The sequence below is a fragment of the Epinephelus lanceolatus genome, chromosome 12, assembly GCF_041903045.1.
Source record: "Epinephelus lanceolatus isolate andai-2023 chromosome 12, ASM4190304v1, whole genome shotgun sequence".
Classification (NCBI taxonomy): Eukaryota; Metazoa; Chordata; class Actinopteri; order Perciformes; family Serranidae; genus Epinephelus; species Epinephelus lanceolatus.
The window spans coordinates 12,043,625-12,066,885 of record NC_135745.1 but is presented as its reverse complement, the minus strand read 5'-3'; the positions used below and the strand labels follow the sequence as shown (position 1 = coordinate 12,066,885).

General features: G+C 38.8%; 1 protein-coding gene across 8 annotated transcripts in view; it reads right to left on the bottom strand.

Annotated features, from left to right (window-relative positions):
- The window catches only part of LOC117271387 (disco-interacting protein 2 homolog C), a 255,882-nt gene that overhangs the window by 35,644 nt on the left and 196,977 nt on the right, over positions 1–23,261 (bottom strand). For 5 of the 8 annotated variants that reach the window (XM_078172953.1, XM_078172957.1, XM_078172951.1 and 2 more), the window contains 14 exons: positions 20,486–20,596; positions 17,065–17,188; positions 14,168–14,277; positions 11,463–11,565; positions 11,254–11,318; positions 10,870–10,963; positions 10,179–10,298; positions 9,577–9,691; positions 8,185–8,324; positions 7,406–7,542; positions 7,091–7,299; positions 6,529–6,643; positions 3,525–3,726; positions 3,339–3,448 (listed from right to left, as the gene is read on the bottom strand). In XM_078172953.1, the coding sequence (XP_078029079.1) occupies positions 3,339–3,448; positions 3,525–3,726; positions 6,529–6,643; positions 7,091–7,299; positions 7,406–7,542; positions 8,185–8,324; positions 9,577–9,691; positions 10,179–10,298; positions 10,870–10,963; positions 11,254–11,318; positions 11,463–11,565; positions 14,168–14,277; positions 17,065–17,188; positions 20,486–20,596 (1,755 nt within the window). The remainder of the gene's footprint in view (positions 1–3,338; positions 3,449–3,524; positions 3,727–6,528; positions 6,644–7,090; positions 7,300–7,405; positions 7,543–8,184; positions 8,325–9,576; positions 9,692–10,178; positions 10,299–10,869; positions 10,964–11,253; positions 11,319–11,462; positions 11,566–14,167; positions 14,278–17,064; positions 17,189–20,485; positions 20,597–23,261) is intronic. The other 3 variants (XM_078172954.1, XM_078172952.1, XM_078172955.1) reach the window with 1 other exon arrangement.

The window sequence follows — 23,261 nt, the reverse complement described above, 5'->3', positions numbered from 1 at the left end:
TACACTGCAAGCTATAGTACTGTGTGTTTAGTTTCCTTTTAATTAAAAACAATAGGAGTTTTTTTCAGTCATTGTCTGGCTTTGCTTTAAACAAACAACACTAAGATAACAGAGGTGCTCTTGAGCAAAGAAATCAAACTGAGAGGCTGAGCTGGTCCCAGTGTGAGTGTTTAACAGAGTGTGTAACAGCACAGAGCTCAGTCAACCTTCCCTGGATACATAAACAGTAACAGAAGAACAATCTGAGAAGATGCTCAAAGTAGATCACATTTCACTCTATAAGATTACACTGACACACAAACACACACACACAGAACATTTTAATAAAAACAGGAGCTTTTTAAAAAAGCAGCACCAACAGTTTAAAGAGAAAAGGGAGCTCATTCACACAGAGGGCTTGGTTTTCAGAGAGATGTTACACATGCAGTGATTGATGAATAAACAAATCGATGAAGGAATGAATCAATGAGCATATTGATGATGAGAAGCGGCAGAAGCAGCAGCAGGAGGCACAAGCACAGTAAGATTAAGCATAAATCTGCATCCTCTAAACCTAATTCACATTCAGCAGGCATCTTTTGCATTTTCACACAAAATCCCCAAAACACAAATTTAATTTTGAATGAAACTTCCCCCTCCGAACTTGTGAAAAATAACAACCTGCCTGACAAATTAAACCAAATTCACCATACAATTGTTCCCAAATCATAAACAAATTTTGCAGGAACACTGACTGACCAACGCCGCTTTATCTGCTGGGAAAAGTTGCCAAAGTCGATTAAACCATACTTCAACAAGGAAGAGTAAACACATCGCTCTGTAAAAATGATGCAGTCAAAGTCTGAGCTAATCACTACAAATATCATCATCCTGTTTGGAATTGAAAACATGGCATGAAGCCTCAGGACTAATGGTTTCATGTGGAAAATGGCAGAGCAGATTTATATGCAACCCTGTCTCCAAACCAGTGATACTGAGGCTTTTCCTAAAATAGTCCACAGATACTTTAAATCTTTAACAACTGAAGTGTGCACACATAAAATGCAGCGATTTAGTTAAAGCATCTTCATAGCCCCTTCATACTGTTCTCACGTGTTACAGTAAAACAAAATATCTGTAGTTAGCTGACTGAGATGTGTAAGAAGACAGAGATCCACTGTAACAATTCTGACAACTGAGTAAAAAGAAACAAAGCTCAGATTCATTACCGCAGATATTTCCATTCACTTTTTCTCCATCTTTAACTTGCCTTTACACACAACAACAAGAAGAGTTTCACAGGTGAATTGTTTCCTTGTGATGGGACTCTTTATCCTTCCAGATGGATGCTCGATATGTGAACAAGACATGATTTACTGCCAATTTTCTTCCTAACTTTGGACAGAGCCAGGCTGGATGTCTCCAGTCTTTGTGATAGTTTTGCTGCCATAAATGTAATTTATTTACACTTAAGGCTTCTAGTGAGGTTTTCGAATGAAGCTTCAAATGTCTATTGTCATATTTTATGGTGTCATTACCCTAAAAAACATATATAAAAACTTCTCAAACAATATCCTGAATTTGAATAAAGAGATTCATCAGATTGAAATCAGGTGATTTGGTTTTTTAAATCAAATCTGCTGTCTTTAATGAGTAAACATAATTTATGGTGCTGTTAGATTGCTGCTAGACTGCCCCATTAAAACAGATGGAGTGCTCCTGTTGTGTGGGAGAGCAAACCATTTTTTACCACAGTGAAAATGTTATTTTTGAATGGCTGAACGCCAACAAATATGGATTGGAGCAGAACATTTTATTAGATAAAAGTATGTTGTGCATTTTGGATTTTTTTTGCATTTTAAGATAAGTCTTTTTATAGGTAGATAAAATACATTTTGCTGCAGCCCCGTCAAAAGAAGCAAATTGATAAGCTTCAGTGACGGTAGATTTGGTTTATCAATGACACTAAGCAACACAAAGCAGCACAGCACATCACATAAGCACTGCAGATACCTCAGACAGGTTGGACCACTGTGTTCTACTATACATCTTTAACATTACAGTTATGGTGGAATATGATAACAGAAATAAACAAGTTTGCCAATTTCACATATCTCCTCAATTCAAATCAATTGCCAATTGTCTACCCAGAAGTGATTATTGTTCTCCACACAACGTCACAGAGATTTAGTCTATTGATTGAAGAAAGTGAATAGGTGTATATCTCCCAAAATAAGCCCTAATCTGTTACATACATACAAGAGAACATTTTGCGTCAGAAAGTATGTTTGCTGCTACCTGCGTGGTCTAACAAGTCCCGGCAACACTGTTTTCTGAGGTGCCAGAAGCCGAAATTTTGGGAAGCTTGGGGAGTTTAGTTGGCAAGAGATTGATAACACAGTTCATCAACATCTGTTTGGTGACATCCAAACAAACAAGCAGGCTTGCAGCATGTTGCGAGTGTGGCTGGTGACATGGGCTGCTGCGGTGTGCTGCCGTGGAGGTGGCGGTTGTTATTATTTGGGGCCTGTCTCTTCTCATTAGAGTCTACATGTTGTGTGCAGCCGCCGGCTGCCTCACATTGTAACTGATGACATTTTCAGCACGAGAGAAGTGAGGAAAATCAGTTCTGTCGGTAACACACGCTGCCTGTTTCTCTCTCACTCTCTCTGTTGTTCTCTTTTTAAATTATTCTTTGTTGTTTTCTCTTATCAGTGTTTTTTCTTTCTTTCCATTCTCTCTTGTCCAAATGTTCTCTTTTTTCATGTCTGTTTTTTTTTCTTGCCCTTATGACCTCTATATCTTATTCTCAGCCTTGTTCTCTGGCTTCTCTGCTTATGTTTGCTCACTTACTTTCCTCTCCTGTCTTGCTCACTTTTGTTGGCACAAATGCGACATGAACAGTGCCGCTAAAGCAGCTGCCATCACCTCCTGGCATCAGACTTCCCTTTCTGCTATATTAAATGCTATTTAAACTCCAGTCACAGTAAAAAAAACTTAAGGAAGAAAGCCACTTTCCATCTTGAATCTTGAGTCCTCTGATAGACACTTCTAAATGCACACAAAGACAATTTTGCTCTTATGATAAATATTATGATAAATGTTATGATAAATGAAAATGTGAAACGTAAACCGCAACATAAACTGCAGGCCAAAGAACTGATAAGAAATGGTCCAAAAAAATGACACAAAATGAGGAGTGTGACTGGGAATAAACCATGGTGGTGGAAAACATGAAGTGATCCAAAGGTCCCATTACATATATGTGTGTGTGTGTGTGTGTGTGTGTGTGTGTGTGTGTGTGAGACAATGATGATGATGATGATGGTGAAAACCAGCAGCCCCCCTCTCACACACACCTTTCTTGCCTGGTCATTGTCTTCGATCTGACCCAGATCCCTGCCGCTGGCCTGAGCGATCCTCTTCCCCGACACCAGATTCCCGACCATCACAGACGCAGGACCGATCTCTGAGGCAGAGAAGTAAGTGAGGTAAGAGGAAACAGCATCTCATCATACACCATCACATATCGTTTCGTACTGTACCTGGTTGTTTCTGCCGAGGTTTGGGCAGGTTGGTGACGCAGGTGTGCGGACACATGAGCACGTTGCAGGGATGCAGCGCCCCCTCCAAGAAGAGCTGCTTGGTCTCTGACAGGTGGATGCCACCCAGAGGAGTCTTGGGCAGAGTGTTGGAGGGCACCAGAGCCAGGCAGTACACCCCTACCTGATGGATACCGTCTATCGCCTGGAAAGTTGATACGGGTTTACTTTTAATGACAGAATAAAACTGCATTTTTACTTCCTTGATCTAATTCCTGTAGAAAATGGAGGGTGAGGTAGGACATTAAACAGTAAAGGATAGAAAAGTAAAAGGTCGGGACTTCTTAAATACAAATACTAATTAAATATTTTATTGGTTAGATTTGATATTCACACCTACTAGCGCAAAATAAGGTCACCATTCAAGATTTCCTGTTCTCCAGGATGTGCCTTTCATTCTGATGAGGCTCTTCAAATGTTTGTAATATAAATATATAACCAAAATACTTATATAATGTTTCTTTGCAAATTGAGTCACATGTAAAAACAGGGAATAACTTTCTGTAAGAAACTTCCAGCAACTGCATTTTTTTTCCCTTAACAAACTGATCAGTAATAAAATTGCATTTTAATTACTGCCAACAGATGCAATTACAGTATATCATATTATTTAAATAGGATAACATTAACATCTGACACTTAGATATAACAAGCCCTAGCTTAAACAACTTAAACACCAGATATAATTGTAATTAAGAAAATTTATTTTCCTATATTTTGAAATATTTTCAAATTACCTACTTCTTTATTCTTCATACTTTTGACCAAAAATTAATGCTACAGAGCAGCCCTCAATCAAAAACGCTGAGTATGTGAGGAATCAAAGGAGCTGAATGGAAAAACAGCCAGGAAGTACACTGCCTGGCCAAAAAAAAAGTCGCCACCTGGATTTAACTAAGCAAATAGGTACGAGCCTCCTATTGGATAATTACTGCATGGGCGATTATCTTTCAGCTGGCAACAAGTTATTTAACCCCAACTGGTGCAATGAGTTGCTTCTCATTTCCTAAACAACCATGTCGAAAGACACATCCCGTGGTCGTGGAAAAGATGTTAGTCTGTTTGAGAAGGGTCAAATCATTGGCATGCATCAAGCAGAGAAAACATCTAAGGAGATTGCAGAAACTACTAAAATTGGGTTAAGAACTGTCCAACGCATTATTAAAAACTGGAAGGATAGTGGAGACCCATCGTCTTCGAGGAAGAAATGTGCCCGGAAAAAAATCCTCAGAGATCGTGATCGGCGATCACTTAAACGTTTGGTGAGATCAAATCGAAGAAAAACAACAGTAGAACTCAGGGCTATGTTTAATAGTGACAGTAAGAGCATTTCCACACGCACAATGCGAAGGGAACTCAAGGGATTGGGACTGAACAGCTGTGTAGCCTTAAGAAAACCACTAATCAGTGAGGCTAACCAGAAAAAAAGGCTTCAGTTTGCTAGGGAGCATAAAGATTGGACTCTGGAGCAATGGAAGAAGGTCATGTGGTCTGATGAGTCCAGATTTACCCTGTTCCAGAGTGATGGGCGCATCAGGGTAAGAAGAGAGGCAGATGAAGTGATGCACCCATCATGCCTAGTGCCTACTGTACAAGCCTGTGGGGGCAGTGTTATGATCTGGGGTTGCTGCAGTTGGTCAGGTCTAGGTTCAGCAACAGTATGTGCTCAAAGAATGAGGTCAGCTGACTACCTGAATATACTGAATGACCAGGTTATTCCATCAATGGATTTTTTCTTCCCTGATGGCACGGGCATATTCCAAGATGACAATGCCAGGATTCATCAGGCTCAAATTGTGAAAGACTGGTTCAGGGAGCATGAGACATCATTTTCACACATGGATTGGCCACCACAGAGTCCAGACCTTAACCCCATTGAGAATCTTTGGGATGTGCTGGAGAAGGCTTTGCGCAGCGGTCAGACTCTACCATCATCAATGCAAGATCTTGGTGAAAAATTAATGCAACACTGGATGGAAATAAATCTTTGCAGAAGCTTATCGAAACAATGCCACAGCGAATGCGTGCCGTAATCAAAGCTAAAGACGGCGGTCCAACGAAATATTAGAGTGTATGACCTTTTTTTTGGTGGTGACTTTTTTTTTGGCCAGGCAGTGTATCTCTGATGGTAAAGGAATAAAGAGATTTGGTTTTTACTGCAGCTGTAAAAATGCAGACAGCTTTTATAGTTTCACCACAGTCTCCACGCCGGCTTATAGAGATCTGGAGCTGGAGCTCGGACTGAGATTTTATCTGTTCATGCACAGTGTGAATCTACAGCATAGTATCATATACTGCATGTGTTTGTGTGAGTGTGAGGCAGACAGAGCCAAAGAGACAGAAATTTGGTGTGAAAGAACGCGTGTGAGCTGTTTTGTGTCTTTTGGATGTGGCCTGCTAAAATGTGTCTGTCTGGTGTGTGTCCTGAGTGTTGACAGTCGTCTGGTGTTATTCAATAGTTTTCTTATCGTCAACAAATCCTATGAAAAGACCGAAAACTACAATGTGTGTGTGTGTGTCCGTCTCTCAGTGCTTTCCAACTTCTCTGCCCTGTCTATGGCTTTAAATTCTAACTGCACTGGTTCCTACTGAAGATGTAAATCAGAAATAACAAACATATAGTTAATTTCCTAAAACAGCTGGTTACTGCTGTGTTTATTAAACAATCAGCATTTGTTGGGGACTATTTTCAGCAGTGGATTAATCCTCATTTGGTACTCTGGTGAGTATTTGGGGCAGGATGGTGTATATGGGATTGAGTCAAAATTAACTGCAGTGTGCGAGGGACCATATCACCCAATGTCCTTTTTAAAGTTTTCAGATAACAATGGGGCTCTGTGTCATAGAGGAAGAAGATATATCAAGCATCTTATCTGTTTATTTTTAGGATATGATGCTTATATTATAAACCATGTTTATAATGCATATAAAATGTGTGTGCATGTACCTGCAGAACTCGGCTCATCCACTGGAAGCTGTCTTCCTCGGTGGAGTCAGGCCTCTGCTCTGCCACGACCACGATCCTCTCATCATGAAGCACTGTGATGGAGAACACTGCTATCCTGAAACACAAACACAGTCAGTGTTAGCATGCTTCTTAGCCACATACAATTATGAACTGGGAATAACTCAGCCAGCTGTTTATCAGTGTCACAAAATGAGCACAGTTCTAGTACATACAAGCTAACGAAAGGCTCTGCTATCTCCCCAGCAGTCTAAATTACTCTGACTGATGTACACGACTTTAATTTTCAGCTGACACTGAGGCCAGCTGGTCTATATTTAGAATAATTAAAGAAAGTTTACAGAAAAACATCCTGCTCATATAAAGTTAATTCAATGGTTATGAAGCACGACGAGGCATCCTGATGCAGGAAAATAACAGGAAAAGCTGAGTTTAAAATTTCTAAAACACCAAATAAGAGTTCTTCCAACAACTGTATTGTTTGTTTTACCAGGAAGCCTCAGAAAACATTAAGATTAAGATTAACGCTGCATCAAGCACTTACCTGCCCCTGTAGACAAACTTCATGGGCTCCACAGCGAGCGCCGTGGCGACGATGTCATCAGCGTTGTGCTGACGGCCCCCGACCACCATCAGACCGTCCATCTTCCCTGCCACAAAGATCAGACCCGCAGGCCCGATGAATCCCAGCAGGCCGGTCCTGGTGAAGGGAAACTCACTGATGGGAGCCCCGGTGTTCGTCACAGGGAAGACCTGGGGAGTGTATATGGGGCAGAAGGTGAGATGAAGTGTGTTATTTAACCAGAAAAAAAATGCAGGACATGAAAAGGAAGACTAATAAAATCCTTGACACACTCACCTCGAAGGTGTTCTTGGTCATGCCGGCCAGACCGTAGTAGGATGTTCCCGTGGCAACAGTGCAAACGCACAACTCTCCTATCTCATCTGTTTTACAGAGCTGAGGAACACCTTCAGGCTTCACCACACACATCATACCTACAGACAGAGAGAGAAGACATGTTGTGATTTTATGGATGAGAAATCATTGCAATGATATGTGTAGTTTTATTTTGTTAAACAACACAAACATTTTTAGGAGTGTGTTTGAGTGAAATGCAGGGCAAACATATTTTAAGATCAGTGACACATGTACTTTACTTTTGAAATTCCTAGAAAATACTGCCTTACAAAAAGTAACAGATATTCATGTTTTCAGATCAGTTAGGGGACAGACAGAAGAATTCATTGGGACTTAATAAAGGACAAAAATTACTGATTGATAAGATTGATAAGAGGAAAAAGAGGAATGGTAGAAGGGAATGGATGAATATAGGATGAAAGACATGAAGTCTGGTACTGGTTGAATAAATTCTCCACCACTGTTGTATTATGTCAAACAAAGCTGTTTTCTTTGATTTATCAATACGTTTTTCCAAAGATCCTGACAGCAGTCACATTTATCTTATGTAGGATGTAAAATATGAATCTACAAACTAACAAGTAACTCCAGCAATCAGATAAATAGTAAAACTTGAACTATCTCGCTTTGAAAAGTAGTGGAGGAAAAGCAGAAAGCAAGCACCAGGACCTGTACAAAACGTGAGTATCTTGTTCACTACCTGACACCAACTGTCTCACCTCCAGGCATGACGGAGCCGACATCCTGCAGCGTGAGGACTGACAGCTTCTCTTCTGAGTCCACCCGGATCACGCCGTGACTCAGACCCTGCATGGACAACACGCCGCGACCTGGAGGGGTGCTGCCCTCCTCTAAGGGCCTGCAGGAGGGGTGGAGACAGACAGTTAGATGACATGGAGGTTGACAGAGAGCTGTCTATCATTGTGATAATAAATTTTAGATCCTGAGTGACAACATTTTTTTTGGGAGGTGACAATATTTTTATGCAGTAAGGAATCAGGTTTCTCAATTTTTTTTATATTTTTTTCGAAAGCATGGAGAACCTGGAAAGTGAAGACATTTTTGGAGCATCACAATATTCTTGTAATGTAAGGACATATTTGCAAAGAGAGGGCAATTTTAAAAAGTTACAATATTTTTGGAAAGTGAAAACATTTTAGAAAATATGGACTAATCTTTTCCAAAGCAAATTTAGAGAGTCAGAATATTTTGGAAAGTGAGTGCCTGAAGGTTTGAGGCTTTTTAGGGAGATTTAGGTTTATTGTTAGAATTAAATTGAGGTTAACATTAGCGTCCTCACAAATACAAATACAGCTGTGTTTGTGCATGTGTTTGTGTGTGTCCTGTTCTGTGATTTTTTAATGAGTTTCGAAGCAGCTCTTCTGAAAATAAAGTGAGTTCATTACTACCACACCCGCTGAGGCCAAGTGCTATTTATTAGGCTCACACCCACACACACACACACACACACACACACACACACACACACACACACACACGGCTTTTACAGTGTTGTAATTAAGAGTTTGAAGCATAAATTACAGCCAACACATGAATGAAAGCCGCCCTGGTTGACTGTAATGCTGTAATGTGGTTGAACTACAGTGTGGATGATGAAAGAGGTGGAAAGGTTGTAAGTTTAGTGTTTCAAAAGCCACAAAACTGTAAAGTCGGGGGTGAATGAGCTAAAATAAGAGCGAGTCATAGAGGAAGGAGGGCAAAGCCACAAAGAAGCTACTTATTTACTGTGGAGAGTGAATAAATATATGGATCTATACAAGTGAAAAGTGTTCGCAGGGCCTGTGGAAATAAATTGGGTGTTTTTATAACTTTATATTTCATGATTTCTGTTTTAACCAGAGGATTTGATTCATTATGATGTCAACCTGATTATGTTTAAAATAGTACGTTTAGAGCTGTACATTGAAAATTTCCACTGTGAAGAACACCAATGATTTTCAGTATTTATCTTTTTTCATTAAATTTAATCTAAATTGTGTAGCAACTCTTCATATCACTTCTGTGTGTGTCTTGTGATGTTTAATGTGCAAACACCAATAAAAAGACACGTGTGTGTGTGTGTGTGTGTGTGTGTGTGTGTGTGTGTGTACCTCCTTAAAGCTACAGTCAGGGCCTCGGGGGAGCTGGCACAGGGACATATGACCTCCGGCTTCAAACCTTTAGTCTGGAAGACGTTGAGGAAGGCGTCACAGGATGAGATTGACCCTGAAAGACACAATTTAAAAGTCAGTGCTTCTTTTTAAGTGCCTTACAGCAAAGTGGAAGCTGCTCATTACAGCTTTTATTGATGGTATGATTGCAATTTGAATTACACTTTTTGATGAATCTTTAGAAATTGGACATAAAATGTTCAAATGTGAAGCTTGGCTACTTAAGATACTGTTGGACAGTTGAATCTAGAAACTGTGCATTTTCAGTACAACAGTTTCATTTCTACTTCTTTAACTACCATTATTATGAAAAGCACAATGTCTGATTTCAGCATGATGTCATATGTGCTTTTTGCTGAAATAATCTTTGTGGTTTGTTTGTTTGCTTTAAATAAATACCTGAAAAAACGCTGTTGTACTGGTCAAACTGCCATTAAATTTGTGGGGTTGGATATTCATGGTCCCCAGAGGATGAACCCTGTTTTGAATGAATTCATGAGCTTTACTTTCACACATAACATTTTTAGAGAGTGTGCTCTTACAGGGATTTGAGCCGTCAGCCACCACCAGCATGCGCAGGGAGCTCAGGTTGATGTCTCTCTGCTCCCGGTGGGCCACCAGAGCCCAGTGCATATCCCGCGACTTCACACATGCCACCTTAGCTACAAACAAAACACCATACATATATTAACACACATTTAATAAAAACCTGCCTGATTTCTGTTCAAAAGTTACTTCATATTTTGGTCCAGGTGCTCAACATAATGAAATCCAACATGTGACTCGGTGTCAGAGACCAATAAATGCAACTCTAAGCCAATTTTGAGGGCTGCAGTTTTGGGGTACTTCTGTATTAGATATGGGTTATATTTTATTACATTGGATTATACTGAGAGATGTTTCTAATATTTGTTCCCCACTGTTTGCAATCAAAGGCTAACACAAAAACAATAAAATACAGTCAGTACAGTCAAACACAACCAGTGGCATCTTTCTGTTTTGTGTTGTGAAACTATCCAGCAGGTTTCTACTCACAATATAATCGGCTGGATCACAATATGAAATGTACAACAAAAGAGAAAAGAGGCTTCCAGTGATACCCTGATTAGTTTACAGCAGGTTAAGTAACATGTAGGTACATGATTTAGTGATGTCGAATTGGGACATTTCCAGTCCTTAGCATTACTTTATTTTTGAATAGTATTTGTGCTAAGTTTGCGTTGATTAGATTACCTTTGTACTGGCAGCATTTTTGGATCCAGGACAGAGGGTTGACCTTCATGAGGGCGTAGGGAATACTGATGACGTGCATCATATTCATTACACTCTGACAGGGACAGAGAGAGGGAGGAAATAATCCAGTGTAAGGGATGTTTTTGAAAAAACTCAGAATGTGTATAACTTGTTTAAAAGATACATACACAACAAAACAGACATAAAGTTGACATATTTTTCATTTTAATATTTAACTCTAAGGTTAATATTCATGACTCAGAAGCCACTAAATGACAAAGTAAAAAACATAATTTAAACCTGTCAGTTTAATTGTGCATTTATACTTCATTCATCATTTTAATTGATTAAGCAAGACCGTAATGTTTAAGGTGTTTTTCTCACAGTCAGGACGGCGTGCCACAGTCCTACATCCTTCTTGAAGTCTAATACATTCACTATGGTCTCAGCTGGAGGAAGAGAGAGAGAGTGAGACACAGAGAGATGAACCTCAATGCCACATTTAGGGAAGAACCACACATTACTTTATCTCAAGTGAAAGTAAATGTGTGTGTGAGTGTATGTGTGTGTATGTGTGTGTGTGTGTGTGTTACCTTCTGTGTACGAGCAGGACTGCGTGAGGGACTGGCAGTGTGTGAGCATGGCTATCCTCATCACCGTCACACCTAGGACACTGCCGTCCTTACAGGTCTTATACTGGACACACAAAGACAGAGAAAGTGAGGAGGTGTACTTGCCGTGTTCAACAGCTCACTGAATCAGTTTTTGTTTTGACAGATTATTACAGAAATATTTCCAGAAAGGAACATGTACAACATGTAAGAGGACACAGCTGATTGGAGTTTACTCTAAATGAGGTCCTCTTGTGGTGAGGACAGCTCAGAATATTCTCCTGGTTATACATGCCAGCGTAATCTATGACGTTGTAATAAAAGGTAAGTCAAATAATTTAGACTGCAAATGGAGTTTTTAAAACCTAATTTAAATTTCTGTATAATTGCTCTCTAAAATCTAATACTGGAGATTAACATTAATAAATCTGCAGATACTTTTAATGAAATTAAATCAATTCTAAAAATTGCATGAATCTTTTTTTAATTACCATTTAATTTCTGTAAATGCAACTTTTTATTACCAACGCAGGAAAATTACTATTTTCAAATTATACAGTTCATCACTGAACTAAATATCAAATCTGTTATGTAGTACCCTTATAACCATAGGGCAATTTTCTACGCCTAAAGTAACAGTCCACTTACATCCAAAATGTCTCTGTTTTGTAAGCAGACAGTCATTAATTGCTTAATAACAAAAGAGAATGCCCTTCTACTTACATGCAGTGGTGGAAAGTAGCTATGGACATTTTAGCAAGTAAATGTACTTACTACAGTTCTGAGATACTTTACCCTTTCCACTTTATGCAGCTTTAAACATCTACACCACTACTCAAAGGGAAATATTGTACGTTTTACTTCACTAGGTTTATTTGATGACTTTTGTTTCTTGTTACTTTGCAGATTTAAATTAATAATACAAAATATTGCCAATTAATAAATTATGATGGACTATTATAGGTTAGAGCTACAGTTGGTAACTTATAATCAAAATAACTTACTGTCATGTTTGCACTATATTTTGAAAATACATGAGACAAATAATCTGTGGGAAAAATTATGCCCTTCCTCCTCTCCCTACTGCTTCTAACAACATTCACTAGAACCTACTGTGGCACACAGACAACAACAAATCAGAGCCGAGGAGTCTGTAACACAGCTGTCAGTCATGTGTATTACTGTTTGTGTGCATTGAGACTGTTAAACTAGGCAGCGCTGATCAAATATGAATCAATATTTAGTTTCTGCATTGCCTATTTCTTCCCTCAAATGTTTTCCTAACATATTTGAGTGTACTGTTTAGCTGTAATATGAGAAAGTTTATGATTGGATCACCTTGCTGGATACAACTGGCCTAGGTACCAAGCACCAGCAACCAGCCGGACCGACTTCTCATTTTACAGCTAAACAGTACACTAAAATTGGTTTCTGAAAACAGTTGAAGTGAGAAACAGACAATGCAGTAACTGAATCTTGATTTATTTTTGACCAGCGCTGCCTAGTTTGACAGAGCATAGTTCACGAGAGCAGTGATTGACATGAATGAAAGCTCCTTTAGAGACTCCTCAGCTCTGATTGATTGTTTTCGTTGACATGCAGTAGGGCCATTAGAAGTGCTACAAGGCAATAGAGTGGGAAGAGGAATATGATTTTTCATTTTTCACATATTATCTGTCCCATTTAGTGCTGTGTGATTATAGCAACGGTTTTAGCTGTAACATTGAAGTGATGCACATATTATGCATCAATTATTATAATCCAATGATATAATATATTGAAAGGGGCTGTTCTGTTTAATAAGACCTTTTGGTACTTTTGGTATTAAGAATATCTTAATGCAAATATTTTTGTATTTTTATTTTTATAGTCAAAATATTGTGTACGTGAAAAGATATCTCTGCTGTCAGTCAACTGTGAGACTAGAAAAACACGAAGTCATGTTGACACATTGTGATAAAAATATTAATGTATTTTTTGAGGCCTGAATCAGATGTAAAAATGCTGATTGATGAATCTGAGTTTCTATTTTTCTTGAGTTCCCAAAAGCAAAATGATGCCTGAGTGCCGTGGAGTCGACAGTAATGGATGAGATTCTTTCCAAAATAAGATCTCTGTCTGAAAAGTCTGGCACATTTCTGACAAATGACCGCTGGAATGAAAATGAAGCACATTATAGGCTGCTATTAAAGTTATGAATCATGCTGAGACATTAACAGAAAAACGTTAGTCTTACTGAAAAAAAAAAGAAAAAGACAAATTTCCTCGAGTCACGGTAATTTCATCTGTCTCGGCTGTCTGGGACGCCGCCTCTGTTAAAAACAAAAGGTCGATCGTTTTTCAATCATCCCTCTACTTTCATCATTTTCCTTTCGGCCTTTTTCAATCCCCGCTGCAATCAGGGAGACATTTCACCTTGCTGCTGGTGCAATTATTGCCCAGCTGCTTAAAGGTGTGTCAGGTAAATTTAAATCAATCAGACAAGATGATAACATTGATCAACAGCCGGCAGAGAAACAGTGAAACATCCACTCAGCTGCAGTGTGATTCTAATCCAAAAGACATGTAGCGTCATCGATCTCCATTCACCAGATAGTAATGACTGAACTACAGGAGTGGAAATGTTTGGTGCCCCAGAGCAGACACGCTTCAGTGTTTGTACCAGCGTGTGTGTGTATGTGTGTTACCTCAATGTAGGCAGTGTCCTGGTTCGCGTCCTTGATATGTGGGAACCAGTCTCGGGGAGGTTTGGAGAGGTGTTTGGACTCTGCAACAAACCACAGCACCTTGGGCCAGCCTGGGCACACAGGGACACAAAACAAACATCCTCAATGTCCCCAGTGTCTGTAAAAGGTTTCTGCCCTGAGCAGCTTGCTACTGTTTTTTTAGCTGTTGTATTTTGGCAGTTCTGAGACCACTTTCATTTTAACATTCACAGGTTGGTTTTTCCTTCCTGGTTTAACTGCTCAACCTCATTTAGACTGAACAGACTCTGGAACTAGGCTTTTATCTAGCGCTAGGATTGGATTTGGATTCAGGATTCGTTGTGTGATCATACTTAGATTTTGCTTTTTTTGGCCATTAATAAAAAAGTTGAATAAGGTTACATGAACAAGAATCCAATTGCTGGTTTCCAGAAAGGCACAGACATTCTTTTTTAAACTAGAGATCATCTTATGACGGGATCACTCTAGCCCCAATACAGTGATCTGCAACTAAGGGAATGTGGGCCAGGGGAGTAAAGTGGGATAGCCCATGGCCCCTTTCCTACTTCCTACCCCACCACTTCTGGCCCCCTTGCTCGGACCACACATACCTTAGAATTTGACTTAAATTTTGATCTCACCAACATACCCGTCAAGTTTCATGACTGCATCTTGCACGGTTGCAACATTATTGTGTTGACAAAAATCTGTCCATTGAAAGACAGACTGATAGACATATAAACACGTGGCAAAATATTCCTGACTGCTTTTGTGATAGTTCACACTACAAAAGGTGTCTCAAGGACCACATTTTGCCATGATGACACGCACACAAGGTGAACACAATACCAGCTGTTGTACCCTTTTTGTGGATGGTACAGACAGACTTGCATCAGTTTGAATATGTAAATAAACTGCTCCTGCAGTTACTTTGCGGGAGACCTGCAAGCCACCTTCGGAAATCTCTCTGAAAATAATGAACTAGTGGTAGTGCTTCTATAAAAGACAAAACAACTGGACATTTAAAAGGGCATCATAACATGGTGTGTGACAATTTAAACAAAAAAGTAATTAATAAAATAGAATTTGCATGAGAAAATGTTCAGGTGTAGAGTGGGTTAAAAGTTTTTCCCCAACTCCAGTTCATTCTGATAAAAGGTGTTTACATTTATATTCTGATCGGTCTGTTGGTTTGATTAATGGGGAATAAAATGTTACTTGTAAATGTCTTTTTTTCTATATGGTTCACTTAGGTTCACAACCCCCAGTTCTACATGACATTGCAATCATTTAACAGACACTTTTGTTCAAAATATCCGTCATTAGGGGTATTTTTTCAGTGTTTTGCTCAAGGACACTTCGACATGTGGACAGACGAGATGAACCAACAACCCAGTAATTCATGGTAAATCCCTTTAACCACCCTAGCTTGTACACAAAAGTCACAAAATTACACTGTAAACTAATAACGTTTGATTAAAAACAGGACTGTTAAACAGTATTTTGTTAGCAGGTTAAAGTCAAAACCAACCCCTAACTCAAAGAGGACTGTTTCAGATGTGTCTTTATTGAATTTAAGGATGGTTTTGGACATCCAGCACGTGACGACAGATTGCATGCCATCCACATATCACTAAAACGAAATGTTAAAACTGTGGCTTATTTGGCCAAGTGGGAGCACCAGTTTTACTTCTTCCGTTACAAGGATTATTAGTCTAGCGACGATGTGTTGCTCAGTGTTTGAGTGTTTACATGAGTACATGAACATGAGTGAATGTAAAATCCTGAGTATGTGAGGGGCTGTTAATGTCTGAATTAATGCTGCGCGGGTGGTGAGACTGAAGAAATAATCAGCCATGTGAATGAGATGAGTTTAAAGCCTGCTGATCGATAAGTGGAGCACTCCACGTTAATGAGACACACACACACACACACACGCACTCTCCTAAATCCATACTGAGTGAGGAGCAGTAAATCTGGCGGCATCATGTTGCTATTTATACATCCATTACTGAAAAGCAAACAGTCGTTATTAATCACTGGGTTACTCTCGCTCTCTTTCTGTCTCTGTTCAGTGCTAATATCTCTCTATTCTCAATTCATCATGTGTCTCTTTCTCTCTTCCTTCTTGTCGGCTGCTTCTCCATCGATTTACAATACTGCTTCACTGCCTCTCTCTTTCTCTCTGTCTTTCTATTTCTCTCTCTCTGTCTATGTGTCTCTATCTTTCTGTCATCCGTTACTCAGCCTCGCTGTCTGCTGCCATCAGTCTGTCCATTCATCCTGCAGAGAGACAGGAAAGCTGTCCTGAAACAAGAGAGGCACCGATACACTCTGACCTCTGATAGTGTGTGTGCAGTGCACCGCTTTGAGTATAGATATCAGTGTGATTGTCACATGAGATTAGTCTTTTATTTGACTTATTACTGCCTTATACATGCTTTACAACAGCATTTATGGTCCATTATTTTTTGCTCATTTTTATTTAATTGTATTCAATTCTAATTCCTATTTATTGTGTTTTAATAAAAGAGAGAAATGGCTGCAGCTGAAAGCTAAACCAGTTATTTTGCTGTTAGAACAGAATTTTATGGCTCTACTTCAGTATTTAGCAATGACAGCAGCTGCCTGACATTGATAATAAGGTGTTTTTGTTTCAGTTCATATGATTGTCCTCAGTACACCAACACATGCAAAAACATGCAAATAATTCCAGGTTCCCACGTGTATTTTTTCGCAGGAGTTGATTTTTCTAATGCTGGGATCTCGATTCTTGATATTTAACACTAGGGCATATAGAGTTCATGCATGTTGCTACAAATACACTCTTTACTGGTATGTGCACAGGTGTGACAATAGGCTCTGTGTGTGTGTGAAACCTTTGAACTGTGGGATCTCTCCTGTGGGACTCTTGGGTAACCCTTTATGGCAGGCGTCGCTGGTCAGAGCCACTGTCACTCCACAGCTCCCCAACAGAAACCCGATCTGCTGACTGCCGGCATCCTGGACAGAGACAGAGACATCAAATGTGACTAATCATCTGAATTGGATTGTAATTAATCAATAACTGCTTCTTGGTCGTTCTCAGCTTCTCTGCGTGATACAGTTGTAAAGTGGGAGGTGGGTCAGAGTTTGTCACTTTCTCATAGACAATTTTGGGTAACTGACAGCGGCAGCATTGACATGAAACTTTCCTGGTTGAATCATTACTTCCACTGAGTTACAAACTGACTGGTACAAGCCTGTGGACATAAAAATGAAAGGAGAGAAGTCAACTACAACTCCTAAGGTTCCTTTTGGTGTGAAACCATCCGATCACAGCCAGAAAAAGAGATTGTTATTACCCCGTAAACCTACATTTACCCTCCACTACACTGCTGAAAATGATACTATTGTACAGATGACTACTTCATATGGTCAATATACCAGCATGCTCGACAAGCACATGCCCATATCCTCATAATCTAAACATTTCTTTGTGGTTTTAATCTCTTATAATTGCCACTTGTAGAAATGATTCTGTCCCTGTAAGTTCATCCAATGGTCAGTGTCTGGAAGACTTTCAAATGCCTTCACAGAAACACACCTAGAGACTAATAGGAAGTTACATTTCATCTAGATTCATACTATAAAGACTGCCCACAGTTTTATACATAGCCCATGTTTTGTAACTGCACCATATGACCCCCCTTTGGGCTGATCTGCCAGATTTATTTTTTTGTTCTGTTCTCATAAAACATTCACATTAGCTGTCTATGATTTCTTGCAGTACAGTCAGATGAAAACACGTCATTTTAATCTAAAACATATGAAACTGTAAAAGTGTTCTCCTCCTTGTGGCCAAGATTTTATGGGAAATAAATTTAAATAAAAATGACTTCATGGAGCAGAGACATGTGGCTTTTAGTTCTTCTGCCCTTTTTTAAGGCAAATTTATTGTTTGAGCAGATAATAATAGTACTTCTCACTCAGTAAGCTTGTTTTTTGTAGATTTGGCCGTGAAAAGATGTTTGTATGGTGTTTTAAATATTGTATTTCAACATGTAGCAGGATGTTGTGGACATATTTATTGTATGAAGTTGTACAGAAACAGTTTTATGGATGTTTTATGGACTAGTCACGGTGTAAGTAAGAAGATTTAGCCTTCACTAACAGTGTTAAAGTGTATTTTTTAATGCTATGACATCAGATAAAACATTCAGTGGCGTTCTTAGGTGGAACAAAATAGTGGGGCGATGACTAACGTTACTTTGGACAGATGCAAAATCAGATAATAACAGTTTGACATAACACACTGTTTCACAATTCAAACACAGTTTAACACAAGTGATAATCTGACTGAGAACATAATGTTCTCCTTAGTGTGTTACTGCTCAACTCCCTGTTTATACGCGCTGTCAGTTTGGGTAATGTTTGCGGTTTGGTTTAGAGTAATATCCTACGGGTTGTGGGCACTGAGGTGTTTAATATCCAGTTTCCCTCAAAAAGCAGATTTTCAAATTCGGGCAGTAGAGGATAAACCACGGCGACTACATTTATGATCGTCTATAAAAAAAATACTAACTAATGTTAGGAACAAATGACGACAACAGTATTTCTGCATCTGGTCAACAGCCAATGAGATTTCAGTTCACAATCAAAACATTATTTCAAAACTATAATATCAGCCAATGCCTTTATGTTGTAGAATAATGATAAAAAACAGCAACCAAGGATTTTATTTATGTCATGCATTGATCCAGGATTATATTATATTAAGTTACAAAGTACCACTAAAAAAGGAAAGACAGTATATACATACAAAATATTACTTAAAAGTAAAAGTATTATCATCAAAAATACTTAAAGCGCCTAAAATAAAAGTACTCATTATGCAGAACATCCCATTTCAGAATCATATATATATATATATATATCTATATCTATCTATCTCTCTCTCTCTCTCTATATATATATATATATATATATATATATATTCACTATCTATAATTGTTGATGCATAATGTGTAAGCATCACTGATGTTGCAGCTGTTAAAGGTGGAGCTAATTTCCACTACTGCACATACTGCCAGATGGCTTAATCCATAATTATACTATCATAATTTGGGTTTTGAATTAATGATCTGAAACTGCAAAATAACTAATGTTGTCAAATACATTTAGTGGAATGAAAAGGACAGTATTTCTCTCTGAGACGTGTTGAAATAGAAGTATAAAATAAAATAAAATGAAAATGCTCAAGTAAAATCCAAGTACTTTAACACTGTACTTTAGTGCAGTACTTAGTGTATATATATTTCACAATGGGGTTCAATGAGTTGCTCATTAAAAAAGTGATTTAAGAAGAGCTCACATTAAATTTCCAAGAGTTTGTGGTCCCTTTGTGCTCTACTCTTTTATCTATTTATGTACTTATTTATTTTTTTGAGTAACGTACCTTTTCCGTTATTTGTTTTCTGTAACTTTATAAATGTCTCTAACATAAATTATTTAAAGATAAAGAAGAAAGCTGAAATTCACAAAGCCACATTCAGACCTCCACTGACTCTGACACACACACTTGGGCCTCCTGATTCGTCCCAGACAACGTTACAGTGCGCTGTGATAGCCAATCCAAACTATGACTCAAACAAACCTACAACAACAACAGCAACAGCAGAAAATGTTTCTTCGGGGACATTTGGCTTTGATTACACCTCAGCAGAGCTCAGTGTCCTCTGTGCTGCACCATGACTCACCAAGGCGCCTTCTGATGACTCATGTTTTTAATACAATCCCCCGGTGAAGAATTAGCTCCATTGAATGGTGTGAATTAGCGCTGTTCGGCTCTGCTGCGTGTCCTCTTTTCAACTCACTAATGCCGTTTGACGTGAAGAAAAAGAAGAAATGGCAACCAAAACTTCTCTGGCTGCCTGAGGTCCAACTGTTGACTCAAACAACTCAATACAGTCTTCTCTTTCTCTCTTCCTCCAACTATCTTTCATCCTCTTTGGATAATATCTGGGCAGCCTCCTTTATGTTTCCTTCAAAAGCCAAGCTGCGGAACACTTAATGTATGTAAAGCAACAATGCAATGATACAAAACTGCAATAAATCCTGTTTTTGCAAAGCTGCTAACTTTTACAAACAGGCTATAACTAATTTAAAAGTCGTTAGCACTTATTTGTTTACTATGTTTTACTCTTGTTCACTATGTCTACCTTTCTTCTTCTCTGATAATATAATATAGATATGCAAAACTGTTTGTATTTGGACACATTTTTCAGCATTTGGTTGAAGTTCTGCACTATGACAGCTTACCTTCCTGGTCAGCGGTACTTCTATTGGCACAGGGACGACTTCGGCCAGCAGGCAGCCGTAAAAAGCCGTCATAAAGGCAGCAGGGTCGTTGTTTGGGAAGACCAGCGCCACCTACAGGCAGACAGAGACAAGAGAGGTAAGAGGTATATCTGAAGAGTGTAAAGTTATGTTGTTACCATTGTAAGACAGGAAATACGGTAGATGGTTGCATCTCTGCCTTTTAAACCTGAAATCCTATATGGAAACATTTACAGGTGTGTGATGAAGGAAAGGAAAACCATCATCAAGTGAGCAAGTAGGACAAACAGCTTCATCTTCATCAAACCATTCAGTGACCCTGGCCTGCATAGCAGCATCTGCATTCACTACATTTCTACAAATGTTTGATTCAATTTGTCACCAATCTGTAAACAACACAGAAGCGTTCTGCGTGTGTGTGTGTCTGTGTGTGTCTGTGTGTGAGATGTTTAACGGATATGGACAGTTGCCAGAAAGGCAGGAGTTGAGCTCAGCAGTTGAATAATTTTATCAGAGAAGAATACAGCCAAATCTTTTGAGAGGCATCTGTTTCATGTCTCCTGCTTGCTTTCTCTAAATCCTGTCCCTTGTAACTTCCTTTTCACTGTTCACTACACTGTTTAACTTCCCTCTCCTATAATTCTCTCCTTTATCCAGACTATCCCTCTGTTTGTTTTCAGCTCTGTTTTACCCCATTCCACTTCAGTTCAGACTGTTTGCCCTAATTAAACTACTAAAACTGCTACATAACAGCAGCAAATATGACAACAAACTTTTGGCTGTAAAGAGGGGAACAATAAATAGTAAAAAAGTGTGAGTAAGTTTAATATAAATCAAGAAAAAAGTAGGTGAAACATTTAATAAACATCTATTTATTTCACCTTTTCTGTGCACCTGAAGTACACATCATTAATGTATCTTCTCACTACATGCAAGGTTTGGTACTGTGAACTAGTTCTGAACTGGGGAAACTGCCTTTTGCGTTAATGCACATGTAGAGTGACGTGTGGTGCTCAGACGCATTTAGTTTAGTAATGGAAAAAAAAGTATTTACGGCAAAAGAGGATTTTCTGCAACAGGTACATATCCTTCCATACAAGTACCCCACAATCAGCTAATGCTGAGACATGTCACTAAAGTAAAAACAAATGTAAAATGGCACAATTCGCTTTATTTGACCTTTTTGACCTAAAACAACATGAGTTGATTGAGCTCTATCAATATTTTTTGTAGACAACAGCAACAGAATATTAATTTCTTCTCCACAGCTCATTCTGTACATTTCACTACATTTTTCATGGTTGGTGAATCATCCCAAGATCATGTCTACGCCATGAAAACTCATGTTCTGCATATTTCTTGTGAGGGAGGTTTCTATCTGCCATCTCACATGAACAAAACAACCATCGTCCAACATGTTTCTGCAATGTCACAGCAGAGCTTTTATCTCCTACTCAGCCATGTTGGATCCAGTTTGGCTCCAGTAGCATGTTGTGATGGTAACAGTGAACCCTGGCTTAAGTGCTGCATAATAGCTTCCATATACAGTACTGGGCTGTGTGTGTGTGTGTGTGTGTGTGTGTCTCTGTGTGTGCTATGTGTGTCTGCATGTGTGTGGGGTTGAAGCTATAAGCTAAGTGCACCTGAGTGAATGAGAGCGGTGTAATGATGCTTTAACAGGACTAATGTTGACATGTGAGGGTCTCATTGGAGCCGTTCAGGTTTCATCTGATGATACCAGAGAGAGTGGAGGGAAAATGATTCTGTTACCATGTGTGCCTGAGGCTGCAGAGACTCAACAATGTCATACTGTATAAACACTTAACAAGAAAGTTCACCTGGTATTTTTGTCACTTGCGAAAATCATACCTTTCTTGTCACCACCTGATGCTTAAAAATTCTTACAGGCCTATGTTATTCCCAGTTTCGATTTCTGTTCTGTTCAAACCTGCACTGCGCAATTCTCATATGCACCTCACCAAATCACCTCCAATTTTATCTAACTTAAACTGGCCTCCTGTTCAGTCTCACAAAATCCCTTGCCTATCCATTCTACAGCAGCCCCACTACAAGCTGAAAACTTTGGGCTACAGAGCACAACTTTTATACAGACTTAGAAATCTTGTCGTCTGGCACTCTGTTACTGCAATGTTATGTGCCTTTATGCTGAATGTTTTTGTTTTCTTTACTGTCTGTACCTGCAAGTCTTTGTGCTTCTCTGCCTGATGCGTTTTTTGTTGCATCTTGTCTCTGGCAATTTAGTTAATTCACACCTCCAAGCCAATCAAAATCAAGAATATTGCTATACCGTCATGACTGACAACTCTGTGCTTTCCACTGTAAATTCTAAAGTTTGAATTCAATTTTAAACTATACCATTTTCATATCATCATCTTGAGTAGATGATAACATATGAGTCAAGATGTCAAGATGACATTTACAATGTTGTATATGCTATGCTTTACTGCTCTGGTTTTATATTTTAGGAAAAGTTTGTCCAATATGTTCAAACAGTTATGGAAGACACTTTAATATGCAGCGGCCTATCTAATGTATTTTAAAATAGACAAGATAGGGCTAAAATGCAGCACAAGAAGGGTGTTTATTTTGCAACTATTACTTTCAAATTTTCCCTTCTAATTTTTGTGTAATTTTTTGAGATTTTAATATTAGAAATAACATATATACATTACAGATTTGTACTCAGAGATAAACTTGTGATGTCACTCTTCTTCTGTAATGGTTTATGTTGAGTAGT